This window comes from Erythrolamprus reginae, chromosome 1 (assembly GCF_031021105.1).
Source record: "Erythrolamprus reginae isolate rEryReg1 chromosome 1, rEryReg1.hap1, whole genome shotgun sequence".
NCBI lineage: Eukaryota > Metazoa > Chordata > Lepidosauria > Squamata > Dipsadidae > Erythrolamprus > Erythrolamprus reginae.
Genome location: NC_091950.1, coordinates 68,028,871 through 68,050,141, shown reverse-complemented (window position 1 = coordinate 68,050,141; position 21,271 = coordinate 68,028,871). Strand labels below are relative to the sequence as shown.

The following is a 21,271-nucleotide window of genomic DNA, read 5'->3' as shown; positions in this document are numbered from 1 at the left end:
TAAATAACTCCTTTTTTTATTTAGCCTCTCGTAAATGGTTTAATTAAATCAGAAGCATGATCTGCTAGAGGGAGCTTTTCCCTGCAATGTGAGTGGGTAGGCGTCAAGGGGAAGATTTCAAAGCTTCTCGGCAAATACAATGTATTGCTTCATAACGCTGACTAGCCCGATGAACGGCTAGCTCTTGGGCAGCTGAGTGTTTTCTATGTGGAGCGCTCTGCTAAGCGAGTTGCCAGCTCTTCATTCGACGAGCAAGATTTGGGTTTTGTTTATGTTCATACCAAGAAGACTTGCTATCTTGTACATGTTTTGACAAGTAAATTAAAGTAAAGGGAAAGGGGAGACATGATTTAAATATGTTAAAGGGTTAAATAAGGTTCAGGAGGGAAGTGTTTTTAATAGGAAAGTGAACACAAGAACAAGGGGGCACAATCTAAGGTTAGTTGGGGGAAAGATCAGAAGCAACGTGAGAAAATATTATTTGACTGAAAGAGTAATAGATGCTTGGAACAAACTTCCAGCAGACCTGGTTGGTAAATCCACAGTAACTGAATTTAAACATGCCTGGGATAAACATATATCCATCCTAAAATAAAATACAGGAGACAATATCAGGGCAGACTAGATGGACCATGAGGTCTTTTTCTGCCATCAATCTTCTATGTTTCTATGTAAAGTAAAGTAAGGTAAGGTAAGGTAAAGTAAATATAAATTAAAGAAAAGTAAAATAAAGTATAAAGTAAAGTAAATATAAATTAAATTAAAAAATAAAATAAAGTATAAAGTAAAGTAAAATAATAAAATAAAGTAAAATAAAATAACTAACTAACTAAATTTATTTATTTATTTGATTTGTATGCCGCCTCTCTCCGCAGACTCGGGGTGGCTCACAACAAAACAAAACAATTCATGACAAATCTAATAAGTATAATTTAAAATATTTAAAAAACCCCATTTACTAAGCAACATACATACAAACATACCATGCATAAATTGTATATGCCCGGGGGAGATGTGTCAGTTCCCCCATGCCTGACGACAAAGGTGGGTTTTAAGGAGCTTACGGAAGGCAAGGAGAGTAGGGGCAGTTCTAATCTCTGGGGGGAGCTGGTTCCAGAGAGTCGGGGCCGCCACAGAGAAGGCTCTTCCCCTGGGGCCCGCCAACCGACATTGTTTAGTTGACGGGACCCGGAGAAGGCCCACTCTGTGGGACCTAATCGGTCGCCGGGATTCGTGCGGCAGAAGGCGGTCCCGGAGATATTCTGGTCCGATGCCATGAAGGGCTTTAAAGGTCATAACCAACACTTTGTATTGTGACCGGAAATTGATCGGCAACCAATGCAGACTGCGGAGTGTTGGTGAAACATGGGCATATCTAGGGAAGCCCATGACTGCTCTTGCAGCTGCATTCTGCACGATCTGAAGTTTCCGAACACTTTTCAAAGGTAGCCCCATGTAGAGAATAAAATCAAGTCAAATTTTAAAAAATCTTCCCTCGAAATGCACTAAAAGCAAACGGGCTATTCTTTGACCGGGGAGAACAAAGTCTCCCCCTGCTAAATTCTACACAGAAGGAGTCGATTATCAGCGTCCGGGAGATAAAGAGCCAAAGGGATCTTCCCTTCCAGATCACCCGAAAGGAATCTTCCCTTGCAGGTCACCCAACTCAGCCGATCAGCTCCGCTCAAGGACCGCATATGGAAGAGAGCGAGAACGTTTCCATAGAAATCGGGAGCCTCTCTGAGGGGGAGAGAAGGGCGGGGCGTCGAGGGCCAATCCGCGGGCAGAGGGGCGTGGTGGGGGCAGACAAGTGACCAATCCCCTTTGCCGGAGAACAGTTTCCCGTTTTGGGGCGGGGCCTAGCGTCCCGGGCCCAGGGCAGTTAGGAAAAGAAAGTTGCGAAAGGGCCGAGAGCGAGGGAGGCATGGAAGGTCCGCCTATAAAAAGGGGCATGGACGGCGGGCAGAGGCAAAAGACGCGGCGTCGGCGCTCCAGCGCGGAGGGAGCCGTAGAAACCTCCGGGGGCGACTCTCTCTTTTGATCCGGGAGGCGGGAACTCGGCCATGGGGTGCCTGGAGAAGCCCGACATCTTGCAGGCGGTGAAGCCGGAGCTGGTGGAAGCGGAGGCTCCGAACGGGTCGCTCCCGGCCGTGGCGCCGGAGGTGCGCCTGACCTGGCGCCGGTGGGTGATCGTCGGCCTCTTCAGTTCCTACTCCTTCTGCAACGCCTTCCAGTGGATCCAGTACGGCAGCGTCAACCTGGTCTTCGCCCGCTTCTACGGCGTGACTCCCTTCGCCATCGACTGGCTCTCCATGTGCTACATGGTCGTCTACATCCCGCTGCTCTTCCCGGTCGCCTGGCTCCTCGACCTGAAGGGGCTGCGGCTCATCGCGCTGGCCGGGTCGGCCCTCAACTGCCTGGGCGCCTGGGTGAAGACCGGGAGCGCGCAGCCCCATCTCTTCCCGGTGACGGTGGTGGGGCAGGTGGTCTGTTCCCTGGCGCAGGTCTTCATCCTGGGCATGCCCTCCCGCCTCGCCTCCGTCTGGTTTGGGCCCCGCGAGGTCTCCAGCGCCTGCTCCTTCGCCGTCTTCGGCAACCAGGTAGGGAGGGGAGAAAGGAAGAAGGAGCTCATCCTCGGGCAGAATGGCAGTAGCATTTAGACTCTTTCTTTCTTTCTTTCTTTCCCTCTTTCTTTTTTCTTTCTCTCCCTCTTTCCTTCTTTCTTTCCCTCCCTCCCTCCTTCTTTCTTTTTTTTCTTTCTCTCTCTCCCTCCCTCCCTCTTCCTTCCTTCTTTCCTTCCTTCCTTCTTTCTTTCTCTGCCTCTTTCTTTCTCTCTTCTTCCTTCCTTCCTTCCTTCCTTTCTTTCTCTCTCTTCTATGCTGCCCAATCCTGAAGGACTCAGGGCATCTTACAATAATGATATAAATAGAAATAAAAAAGATACAAAAAAATAAAAAGAAGTCGAATATAATCTAAAACTATGAAACCCCATATTAAAAGAAATCCATTTATTAAAAGCAATCATAATCTCATACATACATACCATTCATACAATATACTGCCTCACAGTGCTTTACAGACCTCTCTAAGCGGTTTACAGAGTCAGCATATATTTCCCCCAATAATCTGGGGCCTCGTTTTACCCACCTAGGAAGGATGGAAGGCTAAGTCAACCTTGAGCCTGGTGAGATTCCATCTGCCAAACTCCTGGCAGCTGGTGATCAGCAGAAGTAGCCTGCAGTAGTGCACTCTAACCACTGCGCAACCGTGGCTCTGCCAGAAAGAACCAAAAAGACACTCTTGTTCTCCCTCCCCACTCTGAAAAAAAGTTTGCAGCATGGAAAAGTCAGACAAAAAGCATGTACGCGCACGCCCCCCCCCCCATTCTTTGAATATTGCACACTTGTGAGTGAAAGGTCTCCATAGACAGAGGCACTGGATGTTCAGACTCTTGAAAAAGTGCAGAGAAGAGCAACAAAGATGATTAGGGGACTGGAGGCTAAAACACATGAAGAACGGTTGCAGGAACTGGGTATAGCAATAGCAGTTAGACTTATATACCGCTGCATAGTGCTTTTACAGCCCTCTCTAAGTGGTTTACACACTTAGCCTATGGCCCCCAACAATCTGGGTCCTCATTTTACCCACCTTGCAAGGACGGAAGGCTGAGTCAACCTTGAGCCGGGGGTGGTGGTGGTGGTGAGATTTGAACTGCGGAACTACAGCTAGCAGTTAGCTGAAGTAGCCTGCAGTGCTGCACTCTAACCACTGTGCCACCCTGGCTCTTATATGTCAAGTTTAATGAAAAGAAGGACTAGGGGAGATGTCTCCAATATCTCAGGGGTTGCCCAAAAGAAGAGAGACTCAGGCTATTCTCCAAAGCACCTAAGGGTAATACAAGAAGCAATGGGTGGAAACTAAACAAGGAGAGAAGCAACTTAGAACTGAAGAGAAATCTCCTGACAGTTAGAACAATTAACCAGTGGAACAGCTTGCCTCCAGAAGTTGTGAATGCTCCAACACTGGAAGATTTTAGGAAGATTTTGGATAACCATTTGTCTCAAGTATTCTAGTGTTTCCTGCCTAGGTTGGATTAGAAGACCTCCAAGGTCCCTTCCAACTCTGTTGTTGTTGTGGTGGTGGTGGTGATGGTGGTGGTGATGATGATGATAGTTATAGCATGTTGTGGCTGGTTCAGTTTTCTATTCCCTTCAAGCTAGGGGATTGTCAGTAATAAAAGCAATGGACCCAAATTATTTCTTCTTCTTCTTCTTCTTCTTCTTCTTCTTCTTCTTCTTCTTCTTCTTCTTCTTCTTCTTCTTCCTCTCCTCCTCCTCCTCCCTTCTTCTCCTCCTCTTCTTCCTCCTCCTCAGCATCATCATCATCATCAAGGAATTTACAACTATACAAACTGGATTGGGACTTAATAAAGCTTCCAGACAAAGCCAAACTGTGGAGTCTGGGAGTGGGAGATGGGAGAGGGAGCTTAAAACCTAAGAAGAAGAATGTCTGTGAAGCAGATCTCACAGGGTTAAAGCGTTAAAACTTAAACAAAATTTATACTAGAAACTTTCTTTGATAATGACATCCCTTGATGATGATGATGAGTGCTTAGTGCTTCTGTACCAGAGACAAATTCCTTGTATGGCCGACTTAAGTTCAATTCATTTGTGTTTTCTTCACAAATGTCTATAGATGGTATGTGTTGTATAAGCCTTTTCACTTTCTTGAAAGCAGAGGGGGAAAAGGGTGGTGTGGTATCGTGATTATGGGGTTGAAATAAAAACAGGGAGACTGGCTTTTAGTTCGCTCTCAGCTCTGGAGCCTCCCTGGGTGACTCTGGCCACATAATCGAGCTGGGGTGGCGCAGTGGTTAGAGTGCAGGCTACTTCAGCTAACTGCTAGCTGTAGTTCATAAGAACATAAGAAGAGCCATGCTGAATCAGGCCGAAGCCCATCGAGTTCAGCATTCTGTGTCACACAGTGGCCCACCAATTGTCCATGGGGATCTTGAGCAGAAGGAGAAGGCAAGACCCTCCCTTTCCTCTGACCCCCAACAAATGGTACTCAAGGGAACCCTGCCTGCCTCAACCAACATAGAAGCGGCACTTGGACATCCATTTCAATAACCACCAATACACTTGGCATCCATGAATCTTTCTAATCCTGCCTTGAAGCTGTCAAGGCTGACAGCTGTCACAACCTCTTCTGGAAGTGAATTCCATAAACCAACAACCCTCTGGGTGAAGAAATATTTCCCTTTCTTTGTCCTCACTTTCTGACCTATGAGCTTTAGCTTTAGTTCAGCGGTTCAAATCTCACCACCGCCTCAAGGTCGACTCAGCCTTCCATCCTTCCGAGGTGGATAAAATGACGACCCAGATTGTTGGGGGCAATATGCTGATTCTGTAAACCGCTTAGAGAGGGCTGTAAAAGCACTATGAAGCAGTATATAAGTCTAAATGCTATTGCTAATCATTCTTGTCCCAATCTTAACTTGCAATGTTGCTATTGTTGGGAAAAACAGAAGGAAGAATTGCTACACATGCTCCCTTCAATTCCTGAAGGAAAGGTGGGATAGCAGTCTAATAAATGTGAACCAGACACCACATTAACCACTGCAGGAAAACAAATGAACAAGTAACCAATGTAATATTGTTAACAATGGAAGTTTGGGATGAAGAGTCTTAAAGATTATAAGAATATTAATATTTTTGAATCTGTACTTCAGTAGTGTTCGGCTTATTCAACTGACCTGATTTTACAAAATGCTTTGTAGCGGTCGTTAAGGAAAAGCAGCACTTGTGAAGTGAACTCATTTTCCACAGTAGGCAGGGGTTTGGTTTTTTTTGCTGGTAATTAGACGTAATGGCAAAAAAAAGAAGAAGTAAATTGTGACTGTGGAGTGCTGGAAAATACTGCCTAGTGCCCAATATGTAACCATGTGCAGCAATGGGCAGCCAACATTTTTACTGCCATACTGTGTGTGTGGCTTATTTTGTGGGTGTGGCTTGATGGTCATATGACTGGGTAGGAGTGGCTTGCCAATCATGTGACCTGGTGGGAGTGGCTTGAAAGATCATCAAGTTAACTCCTCGACTTACAACCTCCCCAGTGACGCTCTCTGGGGTGACAATTTGCTTTGCGTTTCCTGTGCTCTCCTTCCTGGGTCACTCCCTGCCTGAGGCTGTGTAGCTAAGCGAACAGGTGCCAATCAGCTGTTGAAAAAAGAGGGGGGAGGAAATTTGCCCCCTGCAACTCCTGCCGGTGCTGGTCTCCTTGCCGCTTTCCGAGGAGGAGGATGGGAGGGTGGGATGGTCAGCTGGAGCTGGACACACAGCTTCATTTACGTTGTGAGCCGGCCCGAGTCCTCGGAGAGGGGCGGCATACAAATCCAATCAATCAATCAATAAATTTCCACTGGTGGAATTGTGTTCCACCTTGTCCTCCCTGTAACCATATGCCCAGAGAGTAAGGCCTGGTCATCGGAACTTTGAATCTGAGTTGTAAGTACCTTTTGGAGGGTCTGTCATAAGTTCAGAGTCACTAAGCTACTGGTCATAAGTTGAGAACTAGCTGTATACCTATCAGTATACTGTATTTTCCGAGTATATGTGTACAGTGTTGTGAATGGATTGTTTCCATGTTTGGAAGCTAAAAGGACTGAGTGGATTGTACCGCTATTAGATCTGAAATATGGTTTTTGTTTCCACTCATTCTATAGCTGTTAGACACTCAGAATGACATTACATGCCATATACAGAAATGATATCTTCCCAGATGTTTTTCCCCCCCTCACCAGGTTGGTAGTATACATTCTAAACCTTTTCTCTAAGGGTTTCATTTTAAAGTGGGTTTTTCAATCAGAGAAGTATGGCTGTGGTTTATTGACTAGGGAAATAACTCTATTTATTTATTTATTCATTTTTTATGCCGTATAGAAATATAATAAATATAATAAATAAATATAATAAAGTAATAAACAGCTGGATTCTTTTTTTCTGTTTCCTCCAAAGAGGTCTATGGAAGCATACAAATCTAAATAAATAAATAAATTTCCTTACACTTTAAAACTACATATAACGCCTGGTGGTAATTAATGTCTTCTCCAAGATAGTCCATCCATTTATTTATTTGTTTGTTTATTTGTTTGTTTATTTCATTTATATGCTGCCCTCTCCGAGGATTTGGGGTGGCTTACATATCAAAAGACAATATACAATATAAATATCTAAAAATCCAATTAATTAACTAATTACTCTAAGAAACCATGGTGTCATTAAAAATCTCCCATTCCCATTTCAACAACAAGCATACTTCACACTTGTTGGCCAGGGGCTAAGATGTGGTGACCCCAAGCCTGGTGGCATAGATGAGTCTTCAGACTCTTATGGAAGGCAAGGAGGGTGGGGTTAGTGCGAATCTCTGGGAGGAGCTGATTCCAGAGGGCCAGAGCCCCCACAGAGAAGGCTCTTCCCATAGGCCCTGCCAAGAGACATTGTCTTGTTGACAGGACCTGGAGAAGGCTGACTCTCTGGTACCTGACCGGTCACTGGAACTCATGCAGGAGGAGGCAGTCCTGCAAGTAATCGTCAGTAATCTGGTCTGATGCCATGTAGGGTTTTATAGGTCATAACCAACACTTTGTATTGCATCCAGAAACCAATCGGCAGCCAATGCAGTCCGCGGAGTGCTGGAGAAACATGGGCATACCTTTGCCCTGGCTTCTACCATGCCATTGAGACAGTTGCTTTGTCTCTTTCATCAAGTAGTTTTTAGAACTATGACTTACTTTAATAATCTAATGTCTAATAGATACCCAGATTCATGCCATCTTTTCTCTGTTCCTGCTTGATAAAAGAGAGACAATAGATGTGACCTTAAAATAATACTGTTGTTGCTATGTAATCTATCAGCGAGATATTTAGTCTGATCGTTTCTCAATGGCTAAGTTTACTTATAATATTTTATATATTTAAAACATTTATATGACTGCCCATCTGCAACAAACTCTGGGTGGCCCCCAGTATCTACTAAGGTTCATGCTCTCCCTAACAGGCCACAGGCCATGCCTTCTGCTGAAGACTTTCTGGCTCCTTCAGTGATCAAGATCTCCTACAGAGACCTCACCTACAAAAAGATATTGACAAAATTGAACGGGTCCAAAGACTGGCTACAAAAATGGTGGAAGGTCTTAAGCATAAAACGTATCAGGAAAGACTTCATGAACTCAATCTGTATAGTCTGGAGGACAGAAGGAAAAGGGGGGACATGATCGAAACATTTAAATATGTTAAAGGGTTAAATAAGGTCCAGGAGGGAAGTGTTTTTAATAGGAAAGTGAATACAAGAACAAGGGGACACAATTTGAAGTTAGTTGGGGGAATGATCAAAAGCAACATGAGAAAATATTATTTTACTGAAAGAGTAGTAGATGCTTGGAACAAACTTCCAACAGATGTGGTAGATAAATCCACAGTAACTGAATTTAAACATGCCTGGGATAAACATATATCCATCCTAAGATAAAATACAGGAAATAGTATAAGGGCAGACTAGATGGACCATGAGGTCTTTTTCTGCTGTCAGACTTCTATGTTTCTATGTTTCTATTAGACCCCTACTGACCTTCAGGAGGAAGAGAACATTGGAAGGGAGGTGTTGAAGGAATAGACGGTGAGGTGGGAACCACTATTCCCAGGCTCAACCAATCTATTGTGTCAACTTGTTTGGATGCCTCCTTTTTTCAAAATCAGGAATTGGATATTCATATTTCTGTTGACTTGGTAGGAAAAAAGAAAGGACACAGAAGTATAATACAAACAAAAAGGGGAGACAATGGAGTGTAAAATATCTGTGTACTATAGTAGGCATATCTTCTGAATATATAACTGTCTGCCCTTATTTTTGCCTGCAGTGAAGCCATTAATTTAACCATTCCTGAATATAAGGCTAAAAGTCGATACAGCAATGAGATTTTTTATTGTACCTGGCCTGAATCTTGACAGTTTGAACTGTTATGTTTTGAAAGCCTACTAACACAATTACCTACCTAATGAGCTGAGGAACAATGGATACTGACATCCCAGGAACATGCTGACTCTGAGAGAATGTATAAGCTACTTAAGCAACTCTATATTGCAAAATTGTTTTTGCATTGAATATATTTATCTTTTGTTAGATCTTTTGGGACTGGTTAATTTACATGATATTTATTTTTCCATTTTTTCATCCAAAAGTTACTCTACTTATGAAAAGTTGCTGATCGTTCTTTTTGGTAGGGAATAATTTTGTGTTGTTCATTTTTAGTAGTCAATGTCCAAAATAAAGTTACATCTATTTATTTTAGAACTTTTCAGTAAGTTTATTTGTCCATATTAGATTACCCCTAATTGAGTCATTCTTTGTCAAGTGGACCAGGTGTCCCCACAAAGTCAGTGGGGAAGATTCTGAAAATTGGTCCACTTGACAATGAATGACCCAACTCTGTTTCTTGGCTGGCTGGTGAATTCTGGGATTTAAAGTTCACACATCTTAAAATTGCCAAGTTTGAGAATCCTTGATCTAGGTGGTATCCTTAAATGAAGATTTTGTTATGTCTGTAGTCATCAAGTTCTTTCTGCTGATTCTGTAGCTTTGTCTCTGGTTCCTAGTAAGTCACATGCTTAAACTCCCTGTAAGTTTCTGAGCAGATACACTGTGTATTAAGAGGAATTTAACCATTTGTGTATAATATCATTGGGTTTTGACAAATAGTTTGGTTTAAACTGGTTATTGTGACCCAATTTGTTCAATTTCATGATAGCTGGGAGCCCAAAGTGGACTTTAGTAGTATATTAACCAGATGTATAATCTACAAATGAAGTCTAAAGCTAGAATGATTGACTGTAATAATATTGTTCTTATTCATAAAATATACCTTATTTATAACAACCATTCATCCCCCTGTATGTTTTATCGCATGTGTGTTCTTCTATACTCTACAGTATTTGTTCTTCTGATATATCTGGAAATGCCCGATAACTAAACTTCCTTTTTCTGAACAGCTTATCTGAAAGCCACAGAAAAACCCTGGTTGTAAACACCTCATTCAAATTGTACTACTTTGTACAAGAGCATTAGCTGAAGATTATAGGGAAGGAAGAGGTTCAACAACAACAACAACAACATAGAGAAACATAGAAACATAAAAGATTGACGGCAAAAAAAGGCCTCATGGTCCATCTAGTTTTAGGATGGATCTATGTTATCCCAGGCATGTTTAAATTCAGTTACTGTGGATTTACCAACCACGTCTGTTGGAAGTTTGTTCCAAGCATCTACTACTCTTTCAGTCAAATAATATTTTCTCATGTTGCTTCTGATCTTTCCCCCAACTAACCTCAGATTGTGCCCCCTCGTTCTTGTGTTCACTTCATAACAACAATAATAAAAAAATATACCATTGGTTGGTCTAAACATCTGTCTGACTAGGCAACCAACAAAAATGCTGTATTAATATTAATATTAATTTCATATCCTGCCCAATTTCTAAAGACTTTGGGAATAATAATAATAATTATTATAGAACTTTCCCTTACTTGAGTTTAAAAAGGAAAGCTCTATGTGTTTTTTTTCAGTAATTAAAGTTATTACTATTATTATTATTATTATTATTATTATTATTATTATTATTAATTAGATTTGTATACTGCCCCTCTCCGTTGTCTTATCCTTGCACAAAATGGGTTGTGTCCTGTGATTTGTGTTTTAATCCTTGTACATCTCCAGGAATCACTCATATGAGAGAATGACCATGTAAATAAGGTTAATGAATAAATATATAAATCTTCATCTATGATAAGCATAGTGTGTAGGCAGAACAAACAATTGGTATTAGGTAATTGCCTTTCTTGTTTTGAAGTCAGCCATTGAGAGAGGGAGTGAATTGAGGGAGGATTGCAAAAGGCTAAAAGTTTTGCATGGAATTATAGAGTTTAGAATCTTGAAATCCAAGCAGGCACACAGGTCAAAAACAAAGGAAAATGATTCTGCCAAGTAGGATTCATGAAAAACAATTCATAAAAATTATTTTGCCAGATTTGCAAAACTTTAAAACCACATCAGTTTTATTGGGCTTCAGATTTTAATCCAGAACCATTTGGGAATGAGCATCATACAAATTTGGGGAGCAAAATACATAACCAGAGTTGGCCTTCTCCTGGTCCCGTCGACTAAACAATGTCGTCTGGCAGGACCCAGGGGAAGAGCCTTTTCTGTGGCGGCTCCGTCCCTCTGGAATCAACTTCCTCCGGAGATTCGAACTACCCCCATCCTCCTCGCCTTACGCAAGACTTTGAAAACCTACCTATGTCTCCAGGCATGGGGTAGTTGATGTACTCCCTTGTTGACTAGTAACATTTATGTGTGGTATTATTGGGTAGTATTGACTGTTTTTAAATGCTAGTGGGTTTTTAGCTTTAGTTTTTAATTGTTGGATTTTTATTACATTGCTTATTGTTGTTGTGAGCTGCACCGAGTCTTCAGAGGGGGCGGCATACAAATTAATTTATTATTATTATTATTATTATTATTATTATTGTTGTTGTTGTTGTTGTTGTTGTTAATTTGTTGTTGTTGTTGTTGTTATTATTATTATTATTATTATAACTGTCCGTTCAGGGGCAAATTGCACTTACCGCTGCTACTGACGCGCTATGTGAGTGCCCACACCCATAATTCAATGCCTGCGGAGGGCGAAAATTGCCTCCAATGCCCTTCCAGAAGCCCTCTGGAGGCCAGAAACAGCTCATTTCCCAACTTCTGGTGGGCCCAGTAGGCCGGTTTTTCACCCTCCACAGGCTTCCCTGGAGCCTGGGAAGGGCAAAAACACCCTCCCACACCACCCTGGAGACTCTCTGAAGCCAAAATTGTCCTCCCAGAGCCTCCATGCAAGCTAAAAATCAGCTGGTTGGTGCACATTTACGTGCTGGGGCTGAGCTTGGGCAATGGCTCATGTGCCGGCAGATATGGCTCCGCGTGCCATAGGCTCGCCATCACTGCTCTATATCTTTGGTTTGCAGGCCATGAGATACTATGAGTCAATGCTATTGGATTCATGCCTCCAAGAAGCAGGTTGTAGATAACAATTGTACTGCTAACATTTAAAAAGATGGTACATGTGAAATTCAGGATGGTTGATATTCTATCTCTTCTTATATTAGAAACATAGAAACATAGAAGTCTGACGGCAGAAAAAGACCTCATGGTCCATCTAGTCTGCCCTTATACTATTTTCTGTATTTTATCTTAGGATGGATATATGTTTATCCCAGGCATGTTTAAATTCAGTTACTGTGGATTTATCTACCATGTCTGCTGGAAGTTTGTTCCAAGGATCTACTACTCTTTCAGTAAAATAATATTTTCTCATGTTGCTTTTGATCTTTCCCCCAACTAACTTCAGATTGTGTCCCCTTGTTCTTGTGTTCACTTTCCTATTAAAAACACTTCCCTCCTGAACCTTATTTAACCCTTTAATATATTTAAATGTTTCGATCATGTCCCCCCTTTTCCTTCTGTCATCCAGACTATACAGATTGAGTTCATTAAGTCTTTCCTGATACGTTTTATGCTTAAGACCTTCCACCATTCTTGTAGCCCGTCTTTGGACCCGTTCAATTTTGTCAATATCTTTTTGTAGGTGAGGTCTCCAGAACTGAACACAGTATTCCAAATGTGGTCTCACCAGCACTCTATATAGCGGGATCAGAATGCTGGTGATATTGTTCTGTTGATATCTCTTTAAAAATATTCTCATGGCTTTCATGTTTGTTTGCTTTCATGTTTGTCTGTATCCGAAATTTGCTTATTCAACATTGTATTTTTTTATGTTGTAAGCTGCCCTGAGTCCAAGGTTGAATTAATAATAATAATAATAATTAATGAATCACTCGATGCCCAAGACAGTTATCAGAAATTAAAGCTCCTAAAATTAAACTGTGGCTATTTATGCCACACATTGAATGCACAAATACCTTTCTAAATAGTGCAGTGTGCCACATACTGTTTGTGATTGTTTCTGTCATGCCATTTTCTGGGGCACTTCATGACGTGCCTTCTAATTCTTTGTTGTTTTACTATGTCAGAAATAGTTGGTTACCATGGTGTATGTCAAGTTTTCTTAGTGCTGCATTTTTCTGAATAATTTTTACAGGTGAAATATGAGATTTCCCTACTGATATTCCTGTTGTGTATATGCACACACATATAACTTGCTGATTGGCTAGTTAAGCAACATCAATCATAGTTTGAACATTGCTAATACTGAGAATGATACTTTTTAGTCCTTCCTTTTGGTAGTATGAACAATCAGAAACTGGTTTTATTGTGTCCCCTTGTTCTTGTGTTCACTTTCCTATTAAAAACACTTCCCTCCTGAACCTTATTTAACCCTTTAACATATTTAAATGTTTCGATCATGTCCCACCTTTTCCTTCTGTCCTCCAGACTATACAGATTGAGTTCATTAAGTCTTTCTGATAAGTTTTATGCTTAAGACCTTCCACCATTCTTGTAGTCCGTTTTTGGACCCATTCAATTTTGTCAATATCTTTTTGTAGGTGAGGTCTCCAGAACTGAACACAGTATTCCAAATGTGGTCTCACCAGCACTCTATATAGCGGGATCACAATCTCACTCTTAATTAAATGTTATATGTGGATGTGATTGAGTTAATTGACTGCTTTTTAATGTAATGGGATTTTAGCTTATAGTTTTTAACTATTAGATTTGTACACATATTGTTTTTGTATTGTATTCTGTGAACCGCCCCGAGTTTTCGGAGAACGGCAGCATACAAGTCTAAATAATAATAATAGTAGTAATAATAATAATAATAATAATAATAATAATAATAATAATAGGTATGGGTGTGAACACACGCAACCTCTCCCACGTTCCCCACCTTTTGGCACGCGAATCAAAAAAAGTTTGCCACTACTGTCCTAGGAAATGTTAATGCCACTAGCTGTAATTTCCTCTGTTTTATTGTAAAAGTTGTATCTTTGAGGAGATCATCTTTATGATTGATTTGGCATAGCAGCTTTCTTTAGAAAAATAGAAAACCCTTTTTCCTGCTCACAAGAAGTTGTTAGAATTCCAATTATGTTTCCCCGTCCCAAAAGACCAGGGAGTCATCTTCTAGAAGAGTTTTTTCAATTTTATAAACTCTAACATTCGTGGAGTTCAGCTCTCAGAATTCTCCAGCCAACATGTTGACTGAGGAATTCTGCAATTTGGAATCCATATAGGTTACAAATGCCAACGTTGAGAAACACTGCTTTTTTTGCATGGATTGCCTGTTGAGCTGATAGTTTTGGAAAGGGAGGAGGCAGAATTGCATGTTGACAGAGTAATAGCGCTGGCCGTGATTCTTCAGTAAACAAAATACAGTCTATATAGGAAGGAAACTATAAGGAACATTAGCGAAACATTATCTCAAGTGTCGTTCGGGTCAGACCCACATATATTGCAATGGCCATGTGGGAAAAATTAAGTTGTACTGCAATATAGTTATTTATGTTTGAAACAGAGCAAAAACATAGTAAGAGAAATTACTTGAGTTTGGAGTGGAGTTGGTATTCTTAATTGTTATTTTGAAGCGTTAGTACTTAATATGTACTTTGGGGTCTTTAATTAGATTTTCCAAGAGCCTTAACTTGATATAATGTGTCGGGGTCAATTTTTCAGTTGGTGTTCACTTTAAAGAATAAACAAGCAGTTTAATTCTGAGAGAAGACCTTTATCTTATCAGTAGGAGCCAGCATTATTTTTGAATTATAAACCTGCCCTTGAGAAATTGCAGGATGCCAGCAAGAACTGTATTTACTTCTATTTTTCCAATGCCAAGTTGTTCAGCAATTTGGGAAGGGAATTCGTCTGTTTAATCTTAAACGCTTTGAAAGACGTGCCAGATTTACTTTTAATCATTATTGGGCAAAATATTTCTTGGAGAACCTGTACAGCCAATTCGTATAAGAAGCTGAACTGAAAGGAAGAAAGTGGTAAGGACATATCCAGGATGATATAATCTGGGAAATCCATTTTCCAAGACCTGTCTCAATCCTGTTTTTCTTCTCTCTTATGATGAACAGGGAGCTAATTTTTTTCCCTTTACTCTTTTTCCTTGCTTTTTTCCCCTTTCATTTTGCCTGGCAGAGATCCTTCCTGCCTGCCTATCCTCCCTTCCTTCCTGCCTGCCTACCCTCCCTTCTTTTTCCTGACTGAAAGACTCTCATTAACTTGACCCTCGTCCTTGACCATGCTTTCTTCTCTCCCCAAGACAACATCAGCATTGTGGCCCTCTTTCCCTAGCAATGCCGCATACCTCACAGCGGCTGATAAGAGCCTACAGAGTCGGCCTTCTCCGGGTCCCATCAGCCAAACAATGTCAGCTAGTAGGCCCGCGGGGAAGGGCCTTCTCTGTGGGTGCTCCGACTTTGTGGAATCAACTGCCTCCGGAGATTTGCACCTTTCCCACTTTACCGGCCTTCTGTAAAGCCGTGAAGACCTGGCTCTTCCAGCAGGCCTGGAATTTTATTTATTTATTTATTAAATTTGTATGCCGCCCCTCTCCGTAGACTCGGGGCGGCTCACAACAGTAATAGAAAAAACAATGTACAATACAAATCTAATAATTAAAACTAAAAACCCATAATTTAAGAAAACATTTATTTATTTATTTATTTATTTATTGATTGATTGATTGATTGGATTTGTATGCCACCCCTCTCCGCAGACCATACATAAACAGTATAGGCCTGGGGAAGTTATCTCAGTTCCCCCATGCCTGAGGGCAGAGGTGGTTTTTAAGGAGCTTATGAAAGGCCAGGAGGGTGGGGGCAGTTCTAATCTTGGGGGAGCTGGTTCCAGAGGGTCGGGACCACCACAGAGAAGGCTCTTCCCCTGGGCCCTGCCAAATGACATTATATCCTGGGATTGGCTAGGAATGTGGGTGAGAGCATGTATGTTTGGTTGGCTTTTTATTAATGTTTTTATGCTGTTTTTTATGTATTATTCTTATTCATTGGAAGCCGCCCAGAGTCCTTCGGGAGTTGGGCAGCATGCAAGAACAATCAATCAATCAATCCAATCAATTAATCAATCCAATCAATCAAATGCCTTGCCTTCCCATTGCCCTGCCTGGGGAACTGAGTCAATCTATAATTCCATGGATTGTGGGAGTGGAAAGTTGTCCATGGACGATGCTGTTCCTTTTCTGAGCTGCCTTTCTAAAGTAGCCTTGGGTGTCTCAGAAAAGGCCTTGGAGGGCTGCCTGTGGTCTACAAGCTAGGGCTTTGTGACTTCTGCTCTAACGGCGTTTCTGAATCTTGGCAAGACTCCAACACACTGGCTGGAGAATTTTGGGAACTGTAGTCCACCGATCTCGAAATTGCCCTAGTTGAGAAACTAATGTTTGGCTGCTTTCAACAGCAATACTTCCGCAAATTTCGAACCAGTGCATAAATCCAGAAGAATGAAAGTGGGACAACAGTGAACAAGAAACATTAATGAATGTTTATTTTTTTATTTTTTTAAAAAAATAATCTTTATTAAGTTTCTACATATAAAAACAATTTAATCAAACAGAACATACAAAGAAAAGAAAGAAAGAAAAATGAAAGAAAATGGACAGACAAATCAGCTTAAACAACATATAAAGCATTCAGTTTCAGTGGTGTTCTACATGTGCACATAGATAGCTATTTGCTTATCATCAATTAATTTCCCCCCCCCACTACATACACCCCTCACCGAGTCTCCGGAGATGGGCGGCATACAAATCTAATAAATTAAATTAAATTACGGTAAATAATGTTTAGCTTCATGTCACAAAATCCCTCCGTTAGCAGTACTGCATTCAAAAAACACATCTCCCAAATGCTTTTGAAGCGTTGAAACAATTTACTGTCAACAGGAACAGCTACATGGGAATCAGTTTCTGATCTAGTGAAAGTGAATGAAACATTGACTATCGTGTTGCTAAAGACTGCAGTGTTAAACTATCAGAAGCCTCAAATCGAAATATTTATGGGGAAAAGCTAGAAAGTTTGGGACTTTAGTTTCGAAGAAAGGCAACTGTGGGGACATGATTGAAATATATAAAATTATACATAACGTGAAGAAAGTTAGAAAGGTTTTTTTCCCCTTTCATTTCATTAGGGCCAGAGACCATTCAGTAAAGCTAATTAGATTTTGAACAGATGAAAGAATGCATTCACAGTTGAAAGCAAAATAGTTTGAAATAGATCTACTGTATACTAGTCTCCCTTCCTTTTCATTATCAGCAAAAATACGTTACATACACATGCATACACCATTGATGAGTTCTTAATCCCATCGCTTCTGTTTCGTGTGCCTGCTTGTGCGTGCACCCAATGTTTCTGCATGCATGCAATGCTTCGGCATGCACACATGTGCAGAAGCGCCCGGGGTCGGTGGAGCTCCCACCGCTGCCGCCACTACCTATTCATAGAACTGTACCATACAGGTAACAACCCAACACTGGTACCACCAGAGAGGGCCTACTGTGAATTCCATCAGTCATTAAACTCTGATTATTGGGATCCATAACAGCCTTCTCTGCTGTAGCATTTCTCTTTTGGATCATCCTACCATCCAAGGTGATATTTGTGTCCAGCCTCCTACTCTTCTGTTAGAGCCTGCATACATAGCTCTGCTTTTTGGCTGGGGACCCAATGGGTAGAACCAAATTGGTGGTGGCTACTAGATTATTTATTTATTTTATTTATTTATTTATTAGATTTGTATGCCGCCCCTCTCCGTAGACTCGGGGCGGCTCACAACAACAGTAAAACAATTCAAGACAAATCTAATAATTTAAAAACATTAAAAAAAATACCTATGGGAAACACTGTTTCATCTTACAAACTTTTCTACTTATGAACCTCGTCACGGAACGAATTAAGTTCGTAAGATGAGGTATCACTGTATTCTGCCATTGACTTTTAAAACTTAATTATTATGTATTGAAAATATATATTTCTTTCTGTAATTGCATTTAACATATTTAGCTTTACAAGTCTCATAGTAATATATATATTTTTGTAGATTGCATTCTTAGAAACTGTTGATACAATTTGATAGCAAACCCTCCTCTGAGTCTACGGAGAGGGGCGGCATACAAATCCAATAAATAATAATAATAATAATAATAATATAATAATAATAATAATAATAATAATAATAATTCCCTGCTTCTGCTCTCACCCAATCTTTATCCTTTTATTTTATGCTCATTGTTTTATTTTTCATAGTTTACTGTATTATCCCATTACTTTGCTATTGTTACATTTACAAAACTTTCATTTCCATTTTTATTATTGTGAGCTACCATGGAGTGATAGATGACATAAATTTAACAAATAATAATAATGTAAGACTTTCAAACATCCATATCTACTAGATGGGGGATTAAATAAGTGCCAAACCCAATATAAACTTCTGGCTGACTATGCAAAAAACCATCATAATAATATAAAGATAATGGTGAATTCTTTTCAGGCTGTACTTCTCATTACTGTGATGAGCTTCAAGGTATGGGATAATAAAGGAGGATTGTAGAGCAGTGTCTGGCAAAAGAAGACCTCCAACAAACATTGTGGAAGTTAATGATTTGTAAGCTTACGGTAATTGGTATTCTTGATTCTACCACGGACACACGTTTGTTTCCAAAAAGTTAAATGTGACACAAAGTTCATTTCAGAATTTGAATTTGTCTTCCAAAGCCAGAAGATGGGAGTCATTTGGTACCCGTGAACACTTTTCTCATCACTCTTCCCTCATATGTTTTTAAAAGGCACTGTGTCGTTTAGCTTGCTGACCCTCAAATTTGTTTTAGTCTGCTGTTGTGAAACAGCTTGGGACAATAACAAAGTTACCACAGAGAATAATAAGAACATGTATTCCAATTCCATACGTAAAGTGCAGCCTGTGGAAACAGCTTTGATTTTGCTTTGTTCACGATAAGAGTACGACTTTAGTAACCGAGTAGTTGATGCATGGAACTCTGTAGTATCAACACCTAACCCCCAAAACTTTACCCTTAGACTCTTATCTGTTGACCTCTCCCTGATTCCTAAGAGGTCAGTAAGGGACGTGCATAAGTGCACCAGAGTGTCTTTCGTCCCCTGTCCTAATGTTTCTCTTTTACTAGTATCATGTATATAAATATTCTATCTTTGTATACCACCAATATCTACGTGACAAAACAAACAAACAAACAAACAAACAAACAAATTCATTATCAGGCAGCTTGGATACTAGCCTCAAATGTTTGGAGAACATGATAATCCTGTTGAAGACCATCTTTCCTGTTTCCTTTGCCAGAAATCTGTAATTGGGGAAAAACCCCAAATGGATCTGATATAAAATGCTTCAGTATACGGTTGTTTCTAATAAAGAAGTAAACCTGTTTAGCTGAACAGTTTTAGTCAGCACTATATATGTATACATACTGTAGCTCATTCATGCAATTCTTCCTGCTTTTTAATTACAGAATTGACATAATTGTAATTTTTATTACAAATGCAAGAATTAAGAATTGTTTTATAGATTGTAATAAAGTTTATGTAGGATGATCACATAGAGCAGTGGCCTCCCCACTTTTTGGGCACCAGGGACTGGATCCGTGTTGTTCTGTCGGGCTCTCTGGTAGAATCCTCCCGAAAATTCACAGGTACAAATTGCAGACTCACACACGTTTGAAAATTCAAAACAATGTTCTTTATAATGAAAATTCACTTAAACTAAGCCCTCTTTTGGTATAGCAAAGAGCACTCGTCTCCAAACAAACTGGTAATTGGTATAAATCCCTCATCAGTTCTGAGATACTTAGCTTGCAGCTGTGAGGCAATTCACAGTCCTTCTTCTTTCACAAAGTGAAACACCCTTTGCTTTAGTTTCAAAGCGGGGGGAAAAGCAACACACCAAGGTCGAAGTCAGCAAGGCAGGCACGAAATACAATGATCAGATAATCCTCCACAATGGCCAAACCCACACGCTGCTCTTTATAGCAGCCTCGCTAATTACCACAGCCCCACCCAACCACAGGTGGCCTCATTTTCTTTGATAATACTCTCTCAGTTGTTGCTGCCTATGCATCGCTCTCCTTGTGCATGGCTGTATCATTAACTCTTGTTCCGAATCCAACGAGGAGAGAGATAATTGATCTCCTTCTGAGCTATCTGCCACACTCTCCTCCTCCCTGTCACTCATGTCTTCTTGGTCAGAGGAGCCTTCATCAGCAGATTCCACCGGGAGCAAAACAGGCCTGCAGCATGTGGATGTCTCCCCCACATCCACAGTCCTTGGGGCAGGAGCTGGGCCAGAGCTAACCACAACACGTGTATAAAGTTTTTTCCATGGACCGGAGGGAATGTGGTTTTACGTGCTGCCTGCATCCCGCAGATAAGGCTTCGTTTGTTTCCATACTGCAGACCAGTGTGGGTCCCCTGATATAGAGCTTCAGTAGCTGGCAGCACCTGATAGACCTTATCTTGAATCATAAACTAGTTAAGTCAGTCCTGATTAATGTTTGGGTGTGACAAGTTAGGAAATATCAGGACTGTAACTTGGACTTAGAAATAGCCAGGAAGCAACAACTAATTACATATTATTGACAAAAATAATTACTTGTTCCATATCCATGAAGTCACTAGGACTCAACCATTAGAATGAAAGAGATAACACTACAATGGCTATTATTTCTAATGACTCTTCCTAAAGCTTTCTTTTCAATGGTTTGCTTGTTTATTTTTTGCATTTCTGAACTGCACATCTCCTCAAAGGGGGTCTCTGAACATGATGCTTTCCCAAGATCCCCATTCTTGCAATATATTTATTTGCAATTTATCCATTCTAAAGCTTATTGTTTTATACGTATACTGTATCTTCTTGTTTCATATTTACTCATTTATATAATATGTACAATATTTACACATCTGTTACACTCTAAATATTTTTTCATTTTGTTATATTTTCTGTATATTCATTATGTATTGATTTTACATTTCTTTTTCTAGCTAGTTATACCACCTCTTCCATGTTTTATAATACAGTGATACCTTGTCTTACAAACGTCTCGTCATACAAACCTTTTGAGATACAAACCCAGGGTTTAAGATTTTTTTTGCCTCTTCTTACAAACTATTTTCACCTTACAAACCCACCGCCGCTGCTGGGATGCCCGCCTCCGGACTTCCGTTGCCAG

General features: G+C 40.6%; 1 protein-coding gene across 2 annotated transcripts in view; it reads left to right on the top strand.

Annotated features, from left to right (window-relative positions):
• Positions 1 to 1,869: 1,869 nt before the first annotated feature.
• Positions 1,870 to 21,271, top strand: part of FLVCR2 (FLVCR choline and putative heme transporter 2) — a 52,145-nt gene continuing 32,743 nt past the window's right edge. The window contains exon 1 of one of the 2 annotated variants that reach the window (XM_070754372.1): positions 1,870 to 2,600. In XM_070754372.1, the coding sequence (XP_070610473.1) occupies positions 2,064 to 2,600 (537 nt within the window). In that variant the 5' untranslated portion in view covers positions 1,870 to 2,063. The remainder of the gene's footprint in view (positions 2,601 to 21,271) is intronic. The other variant, XM_070754363.1, reaches the window with a different exon arrangement.